General features: G+C 39.8%; 1 protein-coding gene across 2 annotated transcripts in view; it reads left to right on the top strand.

Moving 5' to 3' along the window:
* The first annotated feature begins 1415 nt into the window (after positions 1-1415).
* DESI2 (desumoylating isopeptidase 2) overlaps positions 1416-21356 on the top strand; it is a 42313-nt gene continuing 22372 nt past the window's right edge. For both annotated transcript variants that reach the window (XM_030868528.3, XM_030868527.3), the window contains exon 1: positions 1416-1686. In XM_030868528.3, coding sequence (XP_030724388.1) covers positions 1645-1686 — 42 coding nt within the window. In that variant the 5' untranslated portion in view covers positions 1416-1644. The remainder of the gene's footprint in view (positions 1687-21356) is intronic.

The raw sequence follows: 21356 nt of genomic DNA, 5'->3' as shown, positions 1-21356 counted from the left end.
TTCTCTCCCTAACAAACTCAATATCCAATTCATTAGCAAGTCCTGTAGAGCAGCAGTTCCCAACCTTTCTGGCACCAGGGACCAGTTTCGTGGAAGATAATTTTTCAAGGGGGTCGGGGGGAAATGGTTGAGGCGGTAATGCCAGCGATGGAGAGCGGCAGATGCCAGCGATGGAGAGCAGCAGATGCCAGCGATGGAGAGCGGCAGATGCCAGCAATGGGGAGCGGCAGATGCCAGCGATGGAGAGCAGCAGATGAAGCTTCCCTCGCTTGCTGCTCACCTCCTGCTGTGTGTGTGTTGGGGGGGGCGGGGCGGGCGAAACCCCTGCTGTAGAGTCTACTTCCAAAATAGTCCAAATTAATTTATTCAGTGTTACCCACTACCCCCAATATCCAAGCCACCTTTTGGCGTGCACTTGTGGAATAGCTTCTTAACTGGTTGAACCAATTAACTTTGCAGGGCTGGCTTTTCGTCATTCGGATCTGAGCTTACACCTAGACCTTCGCACTGCAGCCAATCTAAGCTTACTCTCAATCACTTCATCCTATTTTAACTCTCTACAAAGCACATATCACCGATATTTTGTTTGTCCTCCCTCCTGTTCATTTCTATATTCCCCAGGGCCTACATCACGGCCTGGCAAAGAGCAGGCACATAAATAATTTTTGAACGACTACAAAAGCACATACTGCGTCCCACGGTTGTGCTAATCTATGAGTACTGTACTCTCTTCCCATCTCAGCAGGATACTTTCGTAAATGTAAAATTCCACACTGAGGATTAACTGGATGCATATTACACCGGTTCCCCCACCAGTAACCCGCCTTCCCCTATTTCCCCACCCCTCCCCTTGCAAAAATAAATAATAATAATAATGAGGAGAGATTTGGAAAACGGCGTCATCAATATGGTCTTCTGCCACATTCCGAAGGCTTCATCGAGTTAAACGTGACAGAAACTAACCGCAGCAGCAGCGGAGAGGTAAGGTAGAAGAGTTAGAAGACCTCACCAGCCGCAAGAGCGGACTACAAGTGCTGGGGCGCTGACCGCAAGCACTGCATGCTGGGAGCTGTAGTCTCCCGGGGAGGCCTGGCTCGACGCACCGGGCCCCCGCAGCATGCTGGGAACTGTAGTCGACGGCTGGCAACCCGCCGCGAGGAAGGACCGCAGTTGAGACTCCGCCTCTGCGCTTCCTCATTGCATGCTGGGAACTGTAGTCTTTCTGGGAACCCGCTCCTCCCGGGCCGAGAGGCACCGAGGCTGCGCCATCTTAGGTCCGAGTGCGGCCGTGGAGGCTAGAGCGCAGGCGGGCTCAGCCCAGGCGCCGGCCGGCCGGCCCCGCCCCCGGGGGCCTGGCGCCCGCCCCTCGCTTGGGCCCCGCCTTCCCCCACGTGTCTGCTGCCGGGGGAGGCGCCTGAGCCGGAGCGGGCCGCCTGCGGTCCGGCCCGGTCGGCGCAGAGGGTGTAGTTGGTGGCGCCCGGGAACGAGTCGCTTCCCGATGTTCCCGCCCCGGCTGCCGCGGGCCGCGCTGTGCGCTTAGTGCCCGGCTCCGGCCCCCTGAGGCGTCCGGGGGGCGGTGAGAGCGGCCTCGGCCCCGCGGAGACGAAGCAGCTGGAGGGCGAGGCGGCGGCCGCCGGGAGGAGGATGGGGGCTAACCAGTTAGTGGTGCTCAACGTGTACGACATGGTGAGTACGGCGCCAGCGGCGGGAGCCCGGCCCAGGCCCGCATCCTCTCGCCGGTCGGCTCGGACCCGGCCCCACGCGCTTCCTGCCTCGCGTCGCTGTCTCCCGCTTGGTTCTCTGGTGTGGGGGGAGGGGAGTATTATTTTTTAATCCTTGTAAACGTCGACGCGCTTGTTAGCGTTGCCCAGTCTGCCCCGGGGCTTTGGCCAAGACTCGGTTCGTCTTGAACCTCTCGCGTGCCCCGACTTGGCCCGGACCCTGGGCTGGGCCCGAACCTCTTGTCCCTTCCGCGAAGCTTGGGTCGCGGGCCGGACTTCCCACTCCACACGGACTCCGGGGCAGCCCCGCTTCTCCCACGCCGACTGCCTACTCTGCCAGACCAGCCCAAGACTTCAGAAACTCCCAAGCTCTTGTAAGTCCACAAAGTCACCGCTTGTGATGCCTGTGTTAGAGTCTCTTTAAAGGTGAACAGGAGCCAAGACACCCTTGCCTCCAAGGCAACCTCATTAAAATGAATGAGGCTAAAATTTATCCAGAAAATAGCCCAGCAGAATTATTTAGGGATCATGGTGGTGCTCCTTTCCTGGATTTTGGAGACCACTTTCCAGGTGATGCAACAGGTATGTGACGTGACCATAAGAGAGGGACTCGAAGAACTTGTTTGTTGTCATCTAACTTTGGAGTACTGTGAGCACACAGAATTGAGTCCAAGGATTGGTTTGCGTTATAATTGCCATTGAAATACCCAGTACACAGTTATTGTTGCAGTTAGATGCGTGTTTGGGTTTGTTTGCTTTCGGTTGATAAGTTTTTGTTTTATAAGGGATTCCCTTCTACCTGCGATGTTTAAAATTTCTTGTTAAGTGGATTGACAAATGAAAAAGTCCCCAACATTATATTTGTTGTCTTAAAGATGCAGAAGAGCAAAAATACTGGAGGTCAGGAGTCTCGGTTCTCATTCACAGATCTAACATTTTTGCTCCCTTGTATTGTTTTTAAGTTTTTAAATTTACAGTGTAACATCTTGGGTAGAAAGGGATTCCCATGCCACAATCTGGGAATTATGTGAGAAGGCCATAAGAACTGCTTGAGATTTGAGATCAGATCTCTGTTGAGTTCACATATAAACTTGGGAGGTGAAAGGAGATGGGTTAACATACAGAGAAAAGTGGCACATGATAGAAAAAGTTACAGAGAAGACTGTAATTCTCTAGAGTAATAATTCTCTAGAGTAAATAATTCTCTAGAGTAAAACGTTTTGTGGATAGCTGTGGATGCCTTTATTTTCCAAGAATTTTTATTGCTCTTTTATTGTTTCTGTTTACCCTCCTCCCTACCACGCCCCCAGTGATCTGAATTTGGTTTCTTGTTTATTCGTGAATATTGTTACAAACCATCTGTCCCTCGGGATATATTCTGCTCTTGAGAGCACAATATCCCTTTTCTTCTAGATTATTAAACCCCGTTAGAAATTAGGATTATGCAATGGCCAGAGGACCACGGTTTCATAGCCTAAAAGAAGTCTGTGAAAGTAGAGGAAGAGAGTGTTTTGCTTTTTTAATAAAACTGAAAGTACATTCTTTGGCTTTTAATGGCCTTTTTTACACTTTAGGTATTCTGTGAATCACAAAAATCATTGCCATGTGGTAAATGTAGGAAAAGCTAGAGATGATATTAAAACCAGTATATTTTAAAGGGAGGAGTGTTCTGAAAGATTTTAAAAATATTAACTGGATGACAAAGATCTTATTCTTCACATCACTTTTGTAAAGTAGGTAGTTACAAAGGAAGCAGAGAATAGGGTAGGTTAAACCTTCCCAGGTAACTATGAATAGGATCTAGAATTTCTAGACCACAGTCTGTTTCATTATTTTCTCTACTGAATAATTCCTGTGTCAACAGGAGGAGAAGGAGCATGTGAATGTTTATTATCAGAATGGAAACTAGCTGAATTATATGACTTCTAATAAACTTCCTTTTATATGTTCTTTTAAGGGCTTTTGGTCTGTGAGTGTTTTGTCTCACTAACTCAGCAACCTTACAGTTATTTAGTTAGGACCCTGTAAAAGTCACAAAAATTAATTACCCTTTTTTTCTTTAAGGAATTTAGAAAGTCATAGGGGAGTTAACAATACAGTAGTAACAGTAGTAACAATTCAAAACAGAATACCATGCTTTTGATAAGAGGAGAACAAGATGTAAAGGAGAAGACTGAGTGTGCTTGTAGGATCAGGGAATGCTGAAAGATAAAGGGGGCAAAACCTGAAGGATTGGTAGGATTTCCGCAGGCAGGGAACATTCAGCATGAACACTGGCAGGAGTAGGAAGGCATAGGTTGGATTTGGGAAATCCAGTATAGCGAGAGTGTAGGATGCATGAAAGGAGACAAAACTTTCAGTTTGATTAGAATTTTTATTATTTGGGGCTGAGGGGCTGGGCTGCGAGCCAGGGGGAACCATTTAAAGTTTTTGTGGGGAGGAGCAATGTGATCAGAGTTACGTTTTAGAATTAAGACCAGTGGGTTGAGGTACAAATTTGTATCTATTACACTCTCATTTTTCTCAAGCCAGTTTTGGTTTTTGAAACATTTTTGCTTGATGTCAAGGGCAAATTCCTTTTATCTTTGGTAGTACTTCCTATTCATCATAAATGACTTTGATGAGGATTACTGTGGTCTGTCTGTACAGGCCTAATACATCAACTATCTATCTAGTCCAGACTTGGTAAACATGAAAATCAGCCTTTGATTTGCACTTAATAATCACTGTTTATAGGGACCTCTTGCGGTGTATCCTTGTACCTCTTTCTCTGTGAGACTGTTACTTGCTCTAGGTGACTGTAATTTTCCTGTTCAGTAGATTGGGAGCTGTTCATCATTTCTTTTCTCCCATAACTCTGCCACATACATGAAAATAATTGTATCAGGGTCATCTGAATTAACTTTCTTCTCATGAAGAAACAGTATAATCCTCAAAAGGTTACTTAATCTTACACAGTGCTGCTTAATTATTGCTTGCTGCCTTCTCAGTGATTATGTTCCTCTCTGTACTTTGGGGTAATCTACCACCAATAAAACATGTCCTGGAGTTATTTTCCAAGTCTTGGGAATGAGGTTATTCACATATTGCTAACTTACTGGCATACATAGTAAAGCAGGTGATTCAGATTAGTTTCCCTTGCTGGGCCAGTCTCTGGTATAGTCACTTTAGCACAAAGTCTTCATGTGTCATAGATCCAGATTTTGTGCTACTAAGGAATTTTTATAAAGTAAGAATATGCAGTAATATGATGACGTTTGTAGATTCATTCCGTAAACAATTTTCTTCCTATTGTTAAACAGTACCTGTACATCTTCAGAGTCTTAACAGAAAAGAAACACTTTCTAGGACTCTTCAAATGAGGAAGTTTTTGTCTGGACTCCATTCTTTTGATCCTCCTGTCTGCATTACACTTCTAGAGAGTGTGAGGCCATGCAGGTGTGACATGGTCTGACTTCCCGTACATCTGTAGATCTGTACATCTGTAGATCTGTACATCTGTAGATCTAATTCAGACTTTCTGAAAGAGTTTCAGACTCATTTAAATATACTTTTCACCTAAGTGATTCCATAATATTATTAAAACAACATGTCCAGGAACAAACTTCTTTTTCCCTTTTCTCCTTTCCTGACTTCAGACCCTTCCCCGTTACTCTACCGAACCCCCCCAGTCCCCCACATTTCTTGTTAAAGGCCCATTTCCTACCAATCCCCCACTATCTCCCCTCCCCCCAACATATACTCTTTATGCTCACACAATGAAATTTTTAAGTTATCCGAGTAAGCTATACTGTACCCAGGTTCTTTCACACATGCTGATCCTTCTGTGTGGAATGTCCTATTCCAGCGTTGATCAGTATGACCCCCTGCTCCTAGCTGTAGCTTAGCCTTTATTCATCAGACTTGGCTTAACTTCTGTGCCCTAGTTGTAATTTCTACATGTCTCAATCACTGCATGTATTATAATTCTGTGCATCCCACTAAACTGTAAGTTCCTTGATAGCATCATACTATCACCAGTGTTTAGAACAGGGCCTGTCGCTAGAATGTGTTCTGTAAGTAAATCTTTACCAGATGAATGGGATTTTAACTAGGCAGTTTTGTTAGGAATGGTGCTAGTACTTGAATGGCCTGAAAAGGTCATCTGTTCCCTCTTCTCCCTGTGTCAAATGCCTATTTTTGGATTTTTTTCCTTGTACTTTTACTTAGTTTATTGCAGGATTTTAGCTTTATTGGACCAAGAAGGGAAGTAAGATAGCAAAATAACATCAATTATTCTTCTTTGACATTGTTTTTTTGTTCTGTTTTGTTTTGTTTTTAACACTGTGTAACTAGACTGAAGAAATGTTCTTAATCTGTTTATTCTTTGAACTTGGATTTTAGTCACTCCTTGGAAGATAATCCCTTCAAAAACATTGTCAGTTCCTGAATTTTAATAAGATTTAACTAGTTAATAGGAACTAGTCATAACTTTCTTGTACCAAGTATGCTTCTTGGGCCAGTGACTTTCCTACCACTTGATATAGAAAGTGACCCGTAAGTCTAGCTAAAAAAAAAGAAAAAGGGCAGTCATAAATCAGCCCTCCTGTGTTATCTCTGACAGTATCTCCTTTTTTCTTTTCTTTCTTTCTTTTTTTTTTTTTTGGTTTAGTGTATAAAAGAATCCAGTCCCTCTATATATTTGTTTTATATTCCTGCAATAACAAATTGCCCAAAACTTAGTGGTTTAAAGTAATGCAGATTTATTCTCTCACACTTCTGTAGGTCATGCATTCAGGTGGACTAGGCTGGTTCCTTTGCTCCAGATCTCACAAGGCTTGAAAGCAAGGTGTCAGCTGGCCTAGGCTGTGGGGGACACATCTGCTGCTAAGCCCGTTAGATTGTTCCCAGAATTCAGTTGCTTGCAGTTGTAGGGCTGAGGTCCCATTCCTTGTTTTGTCAGCCGAGCCTCTCTCAGATGCTTAAAGCCTCTTGCATCCTTCATCCTCAAACCAGCAATAATGCATTGATTCCTTCTCACACTTCACATATCTCTGGCCTCCCCTTCTCCCACATGTTTCCTACGTCCATCCAGTAAAAGTTCTCTGCTTTTAAGGGCTCTTATAATTAGATGAGACCCACAAGGATAGTCCAGGGTAGTATCTATCTTAAAGTCTGTATCCTTACATCTGCAAAGTCCCTTTGTCATGTAATATAGCATATTCACGGGTTCTGGAGAGCAGGATCTGGACATCTTAAGGAGTCATTCTGCTTACCACACCATCTGTGAAAGGTATTTTGTAAACCCCAAAATGTTCAGTGTTCCCTTTTAGCAGTCCCTTGACTTGGCATGGAATAAACGTTAACCTAGTAATTTAAAATGGAAAATTTGAGGTACAGTCATCCCTCAGTATCCATGGGGGAATTGGTTCCAGGATCCACCCTAGATGCCAAAATCTGCAGATGCTCAAATCCTGTGGTTGACCCTCCACATGCGCAGGTGTGGAACCTGTGGATACGGAGGGCTGACTGTATGTTATTGAAAAAAATCCACGTATTAAGTGGTCCCGTGTTGTTCAACCGTCACCTGTATTCAGAAAGTAAAGTATGGGAATCTTTTATGATTGGCAAATACTCCGATGTTAAGGGTCCAAGCATGCTGATGACTACAGACCCTTCAAACTGCAGTGGTATAGTGTATATCAATCTCGAGGTCACGTGTTGATGGATAAAGTTAACAGTATAGAATTCAGTGAAACTTATAAATTAAGTACTTTAAATACTAAGGAGAGCCTACTATTTTAGGTGAAATCTTTTGTTAAATGGATTTTTCTTAAGACAGGTTATACTTACACTTTCCATTTGTTGACTGTCAGATTTTCTATAAGAATATTTAAATTCCAAAGCACCATTATTGTTCAAGTATCACCCAGCTGGTTACTAGAATATAAAGAGAAGACTGCCAAAATAATCTTAAACTATGAGAAAGGCAGAACAATAATAAAGGGAAACGAGATACATGTCAATAATTTTGTTTCAATTTATTTGGAATGTATTTTGGTGTATGACTGTGATAGTCCCCTACCCCCAAAACAATAACTCAAAACTTAACTAATTAACCCCACATTATTTGAAATAAAAGTCTCTCCTCACTAAATTGTGATGTCATCCTTATCATAATACTAAATTCTTGCCCATACAGGATTGATTCTAGTCTCATTACTACAGTATTTTAATTATTATAATCTCACAATATATTTAGTATATGGCTGGGCCAGTTTCCCTTTCTTATCATTCCAAAGTTTTCATGGCTGTTACTCATTTTCTTTTTTAGAAGTACTTTGTAAGGCTCTGAAAAAATTGCATACTTTTTTGTCTTTTTTTTTTGACTTTGTTAAAATACACATAAAATTTACTGTCTTAACTATTTTTACCTGTGTAGTTCCGTGTATAACACATTGTTGTGCAACCAATCTCCAGAACTTTTTCATCTTGCAAAAGTGAAACTATACCCATGAAACAATTTCCCACTTCCCCTTCCCCTCAGTCCCTGGTTATTCCCATTCTACTTTCTTTCTCTGTGAATTTGACTAGATGCCTCATATAAGTGGAATCATACATTATTTGTCTTTTTGTAACTGACCTATTTTTCTTTGCATAGTGTCCTCAAGTTTCATCCCTGTTGTAGCATGTGTCAGAATTCCCTTCCTTCTTAAAGGTGAATAATATTCCACATTTTGTTTATCCGTTTATCTGTTGATGGACACTTGTTTGCTTCCACCTTTTGGCTATTGTAAATAATGCTGCTGTGAACATGGGTCTACAAATAAATCTGTTCAAATCTTTGCTTTCAGTTCTTTTAGCTGTATACCCAGTAGCCCACAAGATTTTTTTTGTTTTATGACATTTCAGTCTCATGTCATCCCTAGAAAGGCTTCCCCTAGCCTAAAATTATAGAAATAATCTACATGTTTGTTCCCAAGTGGAAAACCAGTACTAATTATTGAATGATCCATGGTTCCCCATGTTAATTGGAGGTACGTGCCACGTTTATCCTGTCTTAAATTATCATGGATATATAAATCTATTTGACTTTCTATACTGTTCATTTATTTAGTTACCACTTCCTGCACCATTACAGATGTTTAATTGCAGTATTCTACTGTGTTTTGATAACTGGTGATAAGTTTCTCATATTCTCTTTCAGAATTCTCTTTATTTTTCCCACACATTTGTTTTTCAAATAAAATTTAAAATCAATTTGTAAAAAATGTCATTGAAAATTTAAGTGTAATGACATTAAATTTATGAATAATTTTGGGGAGAATTGATAGATTTACAATATTGAGTCTTTTCCCGTAATAATAAGAGCTAACGGGACTTCCCTGGTGGTCCAGTGGTAAAGATCCCGCCTTACAATGCGGGGCACAGGGGTTTGATCCCTGGTCGGGGAACTAAGATCCCACATGCCGCGGGACAGCTAAGCCTGAGCTCGCACACCTCAGCTAGAGCCTGCACGCCTCAACTGGAGCCTGCGTGCCGCAAACTACACAGCCCACGCGCTCTGGAACCCAGGCTCCACAACTACAGAGCCCATGTGCCCTGGAGCCTGCGCGCCACAACTCAAGAGAGAAACATGTACGCCACAACTAGAGAGAAGCCCACGTACCACAACAAAGAGCCTTGTGTGCCACAGTGAAAGATCCCGCATGTCTCAACGAAGATTCCACGTGCCGCAACTAAGACCCAATGCGGCCAAAAATAAATAAATTAAAAATAAATAATAAATAAACCTTTAAAAAAAATTAGAGCTAACATTTTTGAATGTTTTCTGTATGCCAGCCATTGCAGTAAGCCATTCCCTCATATCCTTTTTAAAAATGATGAAACTGGGGCTTAGTTGAAGAATGTGCTCAGAATCATGCCATAAGTGATAGAGCAGTCTTGAACCAAGAGCTCTGACACTAAAATCTGTGCCCTTAACCACCATATAGCTGCTCTCATCCTTGGAAAGTGCTGTGTTTCTCTTTTTATTTGTCCTAATCTTACACCCATTCCTAAACTAACTTTCACTGTGCTCTTTGGAACTCATGAATGAGTAGTGATTTTTAAAATCCCCTACATCCTAAACCTTTTCTGTAAATGGTCCTCTGATGGTTAATTTTATGTGTCAACATGGCTAGGGCAGAGTACCCAGTTTTCAGTCAAACAGCAGTCTAGATGTTGCTATGAAGATATTTTTTAGATGTGATTAATATTTAAATCAGGAGACTGAGTAAAGCAGATTATCCTCCATAATGTGGGTGGGCCTCATCCAATCAGTTGAAGATCTTAAGAGAAAAGACTGCGGGTCCGTAAGGAAGAAAGAATTCTGCTGCCAGACGAGCTGTAACATCACCTCTTCCCTGCCTTTCCTGCCTGCTCTCCTGCCCTGCAAATTTCACACTTGTCATCCCCCACTATCCCGTGAGTCAATTCCTTAAAATAATCACTCCCTTGTTCTCCCCCTACCGTCTAAGTTAGATTTTGTAGTCTACCATTTTAATCATTCCCTCTGTCATATTTGTCTGGCAAATGTTGTTAAATTGAACTCTCCATGTCCTCTACACCTCAGCAGACAAATGCAGCTAGAGAAAAATATACAACCATACAGACTAATCTCACTTTAAAATCATGACCACAAACCCCAAGAGGACCCTAAGTGCCGTCTGGCAATGCTTCCTTATTTCTATGGTCAACTGACTTTCCCACTCTCCAAGGCAACTACAGTATTTCATACTCTCTCCCCACATTCCTTACTGTCAGCTGATGGCTTCACTGCTTATTTCACTTAAATTAAAAAAAAAAAAAAGCGATTGAAGAGAATTTTCTCATCCTTCCACCACCGCTGTTCACCTCCCTCCTATTACATGGAAAGGGAACGCATTGCCGGTGTCCCTGCCTGAGGTCAAACCTTCCACTGTGTGCTGAAGCCCATGCTCTCCTATGCAAGGACTTTGCTTTTCTTCTGTTCTCTCTCAGTTTTTCCCCCTCTACTGTCATTCCAGTCAGCATATGAATATGCTGTAATATTTTCCAGTCCTTATTATCTCTGTTTATAAATTCTTCACTCTGCAGTGAGCTTGAGGGTAGAGAGAGTGTGTTACTCTTCTTTTTATTCCCAGACCTTGGGACATAGTGATCACTTTAAAAAGGTTTGTGGACTTACCTGAAGTTCCCCTAGGACTTGTCGTCCTAAAACAGTTTCTCCCTCCACTGTGTCCTCTTGTTCATTGCTGCTACTTGCAGGATGGAGAAGCATGCTGCTGGACACCTGCAATGGCTTTGGGTTTCAACCCTGTGGCTGGCTGCTCACCTCCGGGGACGTGCTTTGCTCTGGTGTCTTGACGGGTCTCCCTAGCCAGTCAGGTGGCAAGTGAGAGTCCCAAAGCATCCACACTGGTTCAGAACAAGAGTATCGATGTGAGAAAGAGTCAGGGCTGAGACAGACCTGGCTTCTCCTTGGTCACGCCTTCTCTACCTTCTCCTTGGTCACACTTACTGTGTGGAATCTGTTATCGGAAGTAGTGAAATGCAGTTCTTTGTGGTTTAGCCTGGCATCAGGCTGCATGGATTTGTAGTCTACCTCCTGCGCTTTAGCTGTGTGACTTTAGGAAAATTACTTAACTTCTCTGTGCTTCTATTTCTTTCTAAAATGGGAATAGGACTTCCCTGGCAGTGCAGTGGTTAAGACTCCACGCTTCCAATGCAGGGGGTGCTGGTTCAATCCCTGGTCACGGAGCTAAGATCCCACATGCCAGGCAGCACAGCCAAAAATTTTAAAAATAAAATAAAATGGGAATAGTACTGTACCTAGCTCATAGGGTTTTTTTAAGGATCATGAGTCAATTTGTGTAAAATGCATAGGATGATACCTGGCACATGATAAGCACTAGAAAGTGTTGGCTATTGTTATCGCTAGTGTTGTTATTTGCAGGATTGTAGAAGCTAAATGAGCTTCCATTTGTATACTTTCAGCCGTTGCAACACTTAATAACTCATGTTTTGGAATTTCATCAGTTTATCTAAAGGAGTGTTAGTACACAGAACAAAGTGCTACCCAGATTTAAGCATTAAAAGCAGGCTGTTGAATGGAGAGCAAACTAGGGGTTACCAGTTTGCAGGGGTGCGCAAAAGGGTACAAATTTTTGGGTGTAAGATAGGCTCAAGGACATATTGTACAACATGGGGAATATAGCCAGTATTTTATAACAGCTGTAAATGGAAAGCAACCTTTAAAAAATTGTATAAAAAATTAATAGTAAATTTAGATTTAAAAAAATGTGGGCTGTTGTACACTTGACACCATCTCCAAGATCTCCATCGTACTATATGTATAAAATTGAGGTTAATTGTATAGCCTTTTTTTCCCCTTTGTGTGTTAGAGTTGACAGCTGGTCTTCAGCCTTTCTGCCAGATGAACTTAATGCTTCTAATTTATATAAGTCTTTAAATATTTGTGGAAACTAAAAATAAACAACTTAGCTTGAGATTGGTTTGTATACCGTAGTGTAATTATAATTTCTAGCTCACTGTCCAACACTGAGTTAAATGAACCACCAGATAAAGTTAAGATGTTAATTGTCTCCAGCAGTTCTCAGTATAATCTGTTGTGTGTATTCTAGTCTACTGAATAGTATAAAAAGAGTTGTCTGGTTGAAGTACAGTCGAAATTCTAGTTTCCAGAAGGAACATATCTTCTAGATTTTCCCACTCCTTCAGATTTGAGGGTTAGTTATAGCTCCCAGAATAGGAGGTCTCTACATTACTAAACTAGTAATAAGGTAGGCATGTCACATGGCATTTAGGCAAGAGTAAGTGATGGCTATTTCTTTTTACTTGCGATGGTATATGATGGACCACCATAATTTCACATTTAAGGAAAAATAATGAACTAATAGTATTGATCTCCATCTTATTCTGAAGTTTCAGGGTACTTCGAGATCATGTAAAGAAGATCAAAGCCACATGAGACTGTTAGGAAGTAGTCATGTGACTTCAAAAGGCACTAGGTGAAGGCTAAGAAACCTGGGCTCTGTTTACAGTTTAGCCAGTCATTATGTGGCCCTGGGCACAGATTACTTGCTTGAATATCCCATAATTGATTTACATATTTTATGTGGACTGTTATTATGAAAGAATAAGTGAAAGCATGTGTTAGAGTAACCCAAAAAGAGTTATTAATTTATTAGATATACACATACTTGTTTTAACACTTGTCAAATTTTGACTGATTGTTTACATTCTTAATGAGTTCCTTATGGGCAAGGACAGTGAGTTAATCATCCTTGTATCCCCAGTGTCTAGCAGAGTCCCTGACATACATTTTATTGAATCAAAGTTCTCTAACTTGCTTTATTTATAGCTTTGTAGGTAAGTAAAAATTTTAAATGAGATTTAAATTGAGATGCAATTTAGGGGAACCTTCTAGAACTGTTTCTCAATTTTATCCTGGACCAACTAAAATACACATTTTACATAATACTTACTATACACACATGTAACTGAAACCAGATGTTCAGGAAACACCTTGCTGTGTGTGATGTCCTCTGATAAGTTCTATTGCATTATGTTTCATTCATTTAAAATAATGCTGGTGCAACCCACTGAAATGATTTTAGGATTCTTTAATGGGTTTTAAACCTACAGTTTAAAAGATACCTCTCAGGAAGGCAAGCTCCATGAGAACAGGAACTTGATCATGTTCACTTCTGTATTGCTAGTTCTTAGCACATAATAGGTGTTCAGTACATATATCTTGAATGAGAGAAAGAATGGAGTTGTTTTCCCATGGGTCACGTTTAAGAACAGGACAAAGGGAAAAGCATTACATATTCCTTGCTACATTTCAGCTCATCAAGTATTTGAGTGATCTAAGTACGATATAATACAATACACTAAGCAACATGGAAGGTACAGAATTAAGTAAGACTTTGTCTCAGATCTCATGCAGTTTTAGAACCCAATCCACGAGGACAGTCAGGTGCAAATAGGCCTTCTTAAAAGGAGTTTCAGGGTTTTACCAAAATTTTTATTTCACATAACTAAATTAAGTGCCTGATACGAGAGATTTTCCAGAACATGGTTTTCTGGTGTAGTTGTGGCTCAGGACCAAGAATTGGCAGTACCCTGCCCCATCTACTTATCATCACTAGTAGAGTCTAACGGTGGCTAATATAAAATAGGGTTAGTCTTAAAAATATTCAAGGGGCATTTGGTTCACTGTTGATTTGACTTCTAAAAATCTGTTCTCCTTTAAATAACTTAATTCACAGTCATCCTATGTCTAGCTTGTTGTGGGAGGGTCTTAGAAATTAGATCCTTTGGTAAACATAATAATTTGTTTTTGAAAATTAGTTTGCATAGTTAGTAAACAGGAGGAAGCTTTAGCTCTGTACAAAATACACGTCACCACATTTTCCTTGGTTTCTTAGATTATCGTGTCAGTATGTAGTTAGGCATATTCACACTTGTGAGGTCAGGACAGTGCTTAGGAGCTTTTTAAGACTCAGAGTACAGTTCTTAAGAAGGCCAGTCTTAGGCTAACTTTAAATTTTATCATCAAAACTGAGACTAAAGAGTAAAAGAGGGTGCAGGCGTAATGGTTGTATTGAAGCAAACGTAAACTGGGACTGTCCCAGCAAACAAGGAAGTTTGGCTAGGCTAGCTTTTGTGCATATGTTTGTGTTTGGCTACACTGTCTCAAAAAGAAAAAAAAAATTTTTTTTTACAGAACATTTATAAAACTTTATATTTAGGGCTTCCCTGGTGGTGCAGTGGTTGAGAGTACACCTGCCGATGCAGGGGACACGGGTTCGTGCCCCAGTCCGGGAAGATCCCACATGCCGCAGAGCAGCTGGGCCCGTGAGCCATGGCCGTTGAGCCTGCGCGTCCGGAGCCTGTGCTTCGCAACGGGAGAGGCCACAACAGTGAGAGGCCCGTGTACCGCAAAAAAAAAAACAAATTTATATTTATAAAACACTATTAACTAAAAAATTACAAATCTTTCATAATCAGGAGAGATTATGTACTCTAAAAAATTGAGGCTTAATACCTACTGTTATCAACAATTTATAAATAACTTTGTAATGAAAATGTTTTTGTTACATAAAGATTTTTTTTTCTAAGACAGAAAGTTGGCCATGTGCTTATTAGATAATATTTTCAGGTAGTGAAAAGATTGGACATTTTCTTAGAAATAATTATTATGGAATAGAATCTATATATTTCTTATAGTATAAAGCAAATTAACAGACATAGCACTGGATATTCGTGATTTCATCTAAAAAAGATACTAGAAATTCTTTTCATTCAGTGAGTTTTTATTGTCTCTCTGCTTTATGACTAACCTGATGCTAAGGCACCATAGATAGCATTAAATATGATTTACTGTCAGTATTAAATAGCATTTGCTGTAAGGTTATCTGGGGCTAAATCCAGTGGTACCAGAAAGACTTCATAAGGTAGTTTAACAGTGTGAACATCAAGGACAGTTTTATATTAGATGACACTATAATAATTATCCCACAATCTCTACTAGTCACAGTTTATTTTGGATTTTTTTTTTTTTTTTGCGGTACACGGGCCTCTCACTGTGTGGCCTCTCCCGTAGCGGAGCACAGGCTCCGGATGTGCAGGCTCAGCAGCCATGGCTCACGGGCCCAGCCGCTCCGTGGCACGTGGGATCTTCCCGGACCGGGGCACGAACCCGTGTCCCGTGCATTGGCAAGTGGACTCTCAACCACTGCGCCACCAGGGAAGCCCTATTTTGGAATTTTAACTCAGTAATTGAAATGCCTTGTCCTAAACACCTTTTTTTGGGAATTAAGTAAAATGTTTACTTTTAATCCAGTGAACACTGGTTCTAGTTTATAGGGGAAACAGTCATACTTCATACTTAGATCATTTAATACTGCCTTTTAAGGAAGTCAGACCCAGGCTCTAAGTGGTTATATTAAGTGTTTTAAGTTCCAGACTAGGGAGATAGCATTTATCATTGCTGTTGCTTTCAAACAGGAAGCGTAACATTTTATTAAATGAATAAAGCAAATCACTGACTAAAATGAAGTTTAATGAAAGTTCTCTATCAGAAGAAGAACTTAACATTTTAATATATGACTATAATATAGTACAGTCAGTTCACTTCTATAAGCAATGCTTTAAAATAATAAATAGAAATATTTAGGCCAATTTTTTCATTGAAGCAAGATTGAGCTCAAAAGTTAACTATAGTTGGGGCTTCCCTGGTGGCGCAGTGGTTGAGAGTCCGCCTGCCGATGCAGGGGGCATGGGTTCGTGCCCCGGTACAGGAAGATCCCACATGCCGCGGAGCAGCTGGGCCCGTGAGCCATGGCTGCCGAGCCTGCGCGTCCAGAGCCTGTGCTCCGCAAAAAAAAAAAAAAGTTACCTATAGTTTATGTATTTATTGCCTTCCCACATATTTCAAGATGATAACTTTTCTGTGAATGGTTTCCTCTTACCTTTTTATATTAATAATTTGGAATGCTTTGATAAGCCTTCTAAACTTCAGTGACACTGGCTGGTATCAAAGGAGGTAAAGCATGTATTAGTGGTCCTTCCTTGGCCCTCCTCTCTTTACTTACTTGCCACCTCCATGGACTTAGGAAGTACAAGACTGTAAGGTCCTAGCACCAAAGTGAGATTGGTTCTCCAGCCCTCTGCTCATGTCCTTCATGAATATATAAGAATCCTATAAAACCACTGCCTTATTTACAGAGACCTTTTACTCAGATCTGTACTTTTCAAGAATATAAATCATTGCTTATAGGAGTCTTAGAGTCAAATTAACTTTGCCATTGTTTGCTGTTCAGTTTAGTGAGTCACTGCTCTTGGTGATTTGACATCAACTCCCAAAGATTCTTGAAAATTCTGAGAATTAACAGGTAGCCAGAACCAATCTGATTATTTACACGTGCATACGACCCTTTACCAATTTGTAGAACAGAGTATTAGGGAAGGATCATATTATCAATATATGTGTTTGCTACTACTAATGCTTAATGTTTACTATAGGTCAAGCACTGTTCTAAGTACTTTATACATACTACTTTATTAATCCTCATAATAGTCCTCTGTGGAAGAGACTATTTATTATCTCCATTTTATAAATAAGGACAGAGAGGATAAATATCTTTACCCAGGTCACACAACTAGTAAATAATGAAGTCAGAATTTGAACCAAGGTGTTCTGGCTCCAGGATCTGAATTGGAATCAAACACTTTTTGAGACATATTGGGTATCTTTAAAAGTTATCAAATATTAGTGTGGGATGGGGATAGATTGGGACTTTGGGATTGACATGTACACACTACTATATTTAAAATAGATAACCAACAAGGACCTGCTGTATAGCACAGGGAACTCAGCTCAATATTCTATAATAACCTAATGGGAAAAGAATTTGAAAAAGAATGGATACTTGTATGGGTATAACTGAATCACTTTGCTGTACACCTGTAACTAACAACACATCATTGTTAATCAACTATACTCCAATATAAAATTTTTTAAAATTTTTAAATAAAATTAAAAAAAACTTTTTTAAAGTTACCAAATATCTGTGAAGAAAACAAGGCAAAGAACCCCCATCTCCTGACACTCAGCCCAGTGTCTTTCAACTATAGTTCAAATGCTTCAGCGTTGTTCATTGTAATGCTTGGATCAACCTTTTTCTATCCAAGCAATAAACTCTGAAGTAAATTCAAAGATAATAGAAGCAATACTCTTGTGATCCAGACTGGAACACAAGAACGTTGTGGGCTTTCCTGTTTGATCCTAAGGGAAAGATAGCCTTAGATTAAGCTAACCAAATGGTTTAGTAGGTGGTTGACATGGACATGTTGTGGTAACTCTGCTGTTGTTTGGTGGTTTGAGAGATACTCTTTTGTGGTAGCAGCTGGCTGGTTTACTGTTTTCCTTTGGTATGTTGGGAAAAGTTTGAGAAGACTCTAACTGTAAACTTTCAAATGAAAACATCTGATTTTTCATATAATCCTTGAGAGATTGTATAGTTGTCAGCATTGGGTAAACTTGAATGTATAGTTTCCTTTAGTGGATCTGCCCCTAGTGTTCCATTTCACTCCTGCCTCACACAGCATGGCCCTGTGTGGTAAGCTTTCTCTGCAGGGCTGGCCCCAGTGTCATCATATATACCTCTTCATCCCAGCTTCTGCAGTTGTCTCAGAGCAATAGTTCAACTAGTCTCCTGAATACTTGTTGTATTCTTAGACTTGGAAAAACTCTAGCAATAAAAGTGGTCTTTTCCCAATTCAAATAAAAAGCTAAGCTTTAAATAAAATTGTCCTGTATTATCCATTTTTCCCAAGTATATAATTTCAAACTTTTGGCATCTGCTGCTATTTAGACAACAAAATCAATGAAGACGTACCCAACAAAAATTAACAGAAATCTTGCTAACATCCAGTCATATCTAATTCAGCAGCTTGGTTTGTTTGTTTTTCATGGATACATTTTCTTGGCTGTGATTTCATGTTGCATATTTATATCTTCTGTTAGAAAATATCAATGTTTTGTGGTTCTACAAAAGCATGAATTTCCACATAGCAAGTTTGAGAAGCTCTTTTGAGCTTTGTAGGGAGATTTTTATTCCAGAGATGCCATGTGAAATGTTTTGACAGTGGTAAATAATTTTTTAAAGTAATGACAAAGGATGGAAAACAAGTTAGAGGAGCATTGAGAAACACTACTATTAATTTCAAAAATCTTAAACTATGAGAGGATAGTAATTACATGAATAACTACCAACAGCAAATCATTGTAGGAGAGTTTCACAACTGAAATCATTTAGTAAAAGACTCAGTCCTCATACACAGCCGGCGTTCCGTATCCGCAGATGCAGGGGTCTGACTGTACCACACCGTTTCAAATAAGGGACTTGAGAATCTGGGGGGGTTCTGGAACCAATCCCCCGTGGGTGCAATACGACTGCTGTACTTTCTCTGTTTGTTTACAGTTATATCATTAAATCTCCACTTAAAGTAGGCATCATCCATATTGTCTGCATAGCCTTGGCAGGACTTTGAGGCAGAAGGACTAGATAAGGCTTGCTGACCTTGAATTAAACACATGTCTTCCACAGGCAGCCTGCCCAGTTTTTAAAGAGTGAGCCTTCCAGGCGTGTTCTCTGATAATAGAGCTAGGAAACCCTAACAGAAACAAGAACATTTTAGAGAGCATCTCTGTGGAAGGCTTACCCACTTTTCTTTGGAGTCCATTCAGAAAAAAAATCACACCAAAGAAAAACATCACATTTACTTCATAATATTTATTCAGTAATGTGCTGCTGTTTATATATGAGCAGTGGTTGACCAGAATATGTATATTTAGAAGATTTTTTTTCCTGGTTTTTTTTTTCTTCAGTCTTGCTGCGTGGCTTGCGGGATCTCAGTTCCCTGACCAGCGACTGAACCCAGGCCCTCGGCAGTGAAAGCGCAGAGTCCTAACGACTGGACCGCCAGGGAATTCCCTTTCTTTTTTTTTTTTTCTGTTCTTGATATGTTATTTGTATATAGTCTGTTTTCTGCATGTTTTTGAAGGCAGCTATCTGGAATTAGGAATGCGGTCTGTAATTTGAGAAATAATCTAAAGTTTTTGATTGGGGATAAGTATCTGCAGGAAATTTTGTCCTTGGAGGATTCATGATATTTATAGAATAGTTTTTGTTTAGGTTTGCCAACTGTGAAAGTATATACTCTTCTACCATTTGGTACAAGTTAGTAGATCCTTTACTTCTATTCCTAGCATTTTTTAAACAGTTTTATTGAGATATAGTTCACATACCATACAGTTTACCCTTTGTGTATAATTCAGTGGATTTTGGTATATTCAGAGTTTTACAACCATCATTGCATTCAATATTAGACATTTTTCATCGCCTCAGAAAGGAACCGTATACCCATTGGCAGTCACTCCCCATTTCCCTGCAAACCTCCCAGTCATAAGTAGCCACTAATCTATTTTCTATCTGTATAAATTTACCTATTCTAGGCATTTCATATAAATGGAATTATACACTCTGTGGTCTTTTGTGATTGACTTATTTCACCTAGCATAATGTTATCAAGGTTCATTCATTTGCTGCATGCATCAGTACTTCTTTCCTTTTTGTTGAGAAATAATACTACATTTTATAGATATACCACACTGTATTTATTCATTCATCAGTTAAGGGTCATTTGGGTTGTTTCCACTTTTTGGCTATAGTGAGTAATACTACTGTGAACATAGATGAAAAGTTTTCGTGTGACTATATATTTTCATTTCTCTTGAGTATAAACCCAGGAGTGAAATTGTGGGTCATATAGTAACTTTAGGCTTAATATTTTTTTGAGAAACTGCCAAATTTTTCCAAAACTGCTGTACTGTTTTACATATATACTATGGAATATTACTCAGCCATTAAAAAGGATGAAATAATGCCATTTGCAGCAACACAGTGGACCTGGAGATTATCACACTAAGTGAAGTAAGACAGAGAAAGACAAATATCATATGATATAGCTTATATGGAATCTAAAAAAAAAATGATGCAAATGAAATTATTTACAAAATAGACTTACAGACTTAGAGAACAAACTTATGGTTACCAGGGGCGAAGGGTGGGAAGAGAAGATAGATTGGGAGTTTGGGATTGACATGTACACACTGTTGTGTTTAAAATAGATAACCAACAAGGACCTACTGTATAGCACAGGGAACACTGCTCAATATTCTGTAATAACCTAAATGGGAAAAGAATTTGAAAAAGAATAGATGCATGTATATGTATAACTGAATCACTTTGCTGTACACTTGAAACTAACACAATATTGTTAAGCAACTATACTCCAATATAAAATTAAAAAAATTTTTAACTAAAAATAATAATAAATAAAATAAAACTGCTGTACCATTTTAAAATCCCATCATCGGTGTATGAGGATTCCAGTTCCTCTGCATCCTTGTCAACACTTGTTATATCTGTCTTTTTGAATATAGTCATCTGAGTGGGTGTGAAATGCATCTAATGGTAGTTTTTATTTGTCTGTCTTCTTTAGAGAAACACCTATTTAGATCCTTTGCCCATTTTTTAATTGGGTTATTTGTGGTGTTCTTGATTTCTAAGAGTTCTTTATATATTCCGGATATACATCCCTTATCAAATTTCTCCCAGTCTGTGGGTTGCTTTTTCATTTTACTTATGGTGTCTTTTGAATCACGAAAGGTTTTAATTTTTATGAAGTCCAATTTATTTTTTTATTTTGTTGCTTGTATATTTGGTGTCACAACTGAGAGACTGTTGCCTAATTTAAGATCATGAAGATATACTTTTGTTATCTTCTTAGAGTTTTATAGTTTTAGCTTTTACATTTAGGTCTTTGATTCATTTTGAGTTAATCTTTGTATATGGTGTGAGGTAGGAGTCCCACTTCATTTATTTGCATGTGAATGTCCGGTTGTCACAGTCCAGTTTCTTGAAAATACTGTTCATTTCCCCCATTGAATTGTCTTGGCACCCTTGTTGAGAATCAGTTGACCATAAATATAAGGGATTGTTTCTGAACTGGATTCTATTCCATTGGTCTGTATTTCTGTCT

This window comes from Globicephala melas, chromosome 1, assembly GCF_963455315.2.
Source record: "Globicephala melas chromosome 1, mGloMel1.2, whole genome shotgun sequence".
NCBI classification, from domain to species: domain Eukaryota; kingdom Metazoa; phylum Chordata; class Mammalia; order Artiodactyla; family Delphinidae; genus Globicephala; species Globicephala melas.
This window is presented reverse-complemented; position numbering and strand designations above follow the sequence as displayed.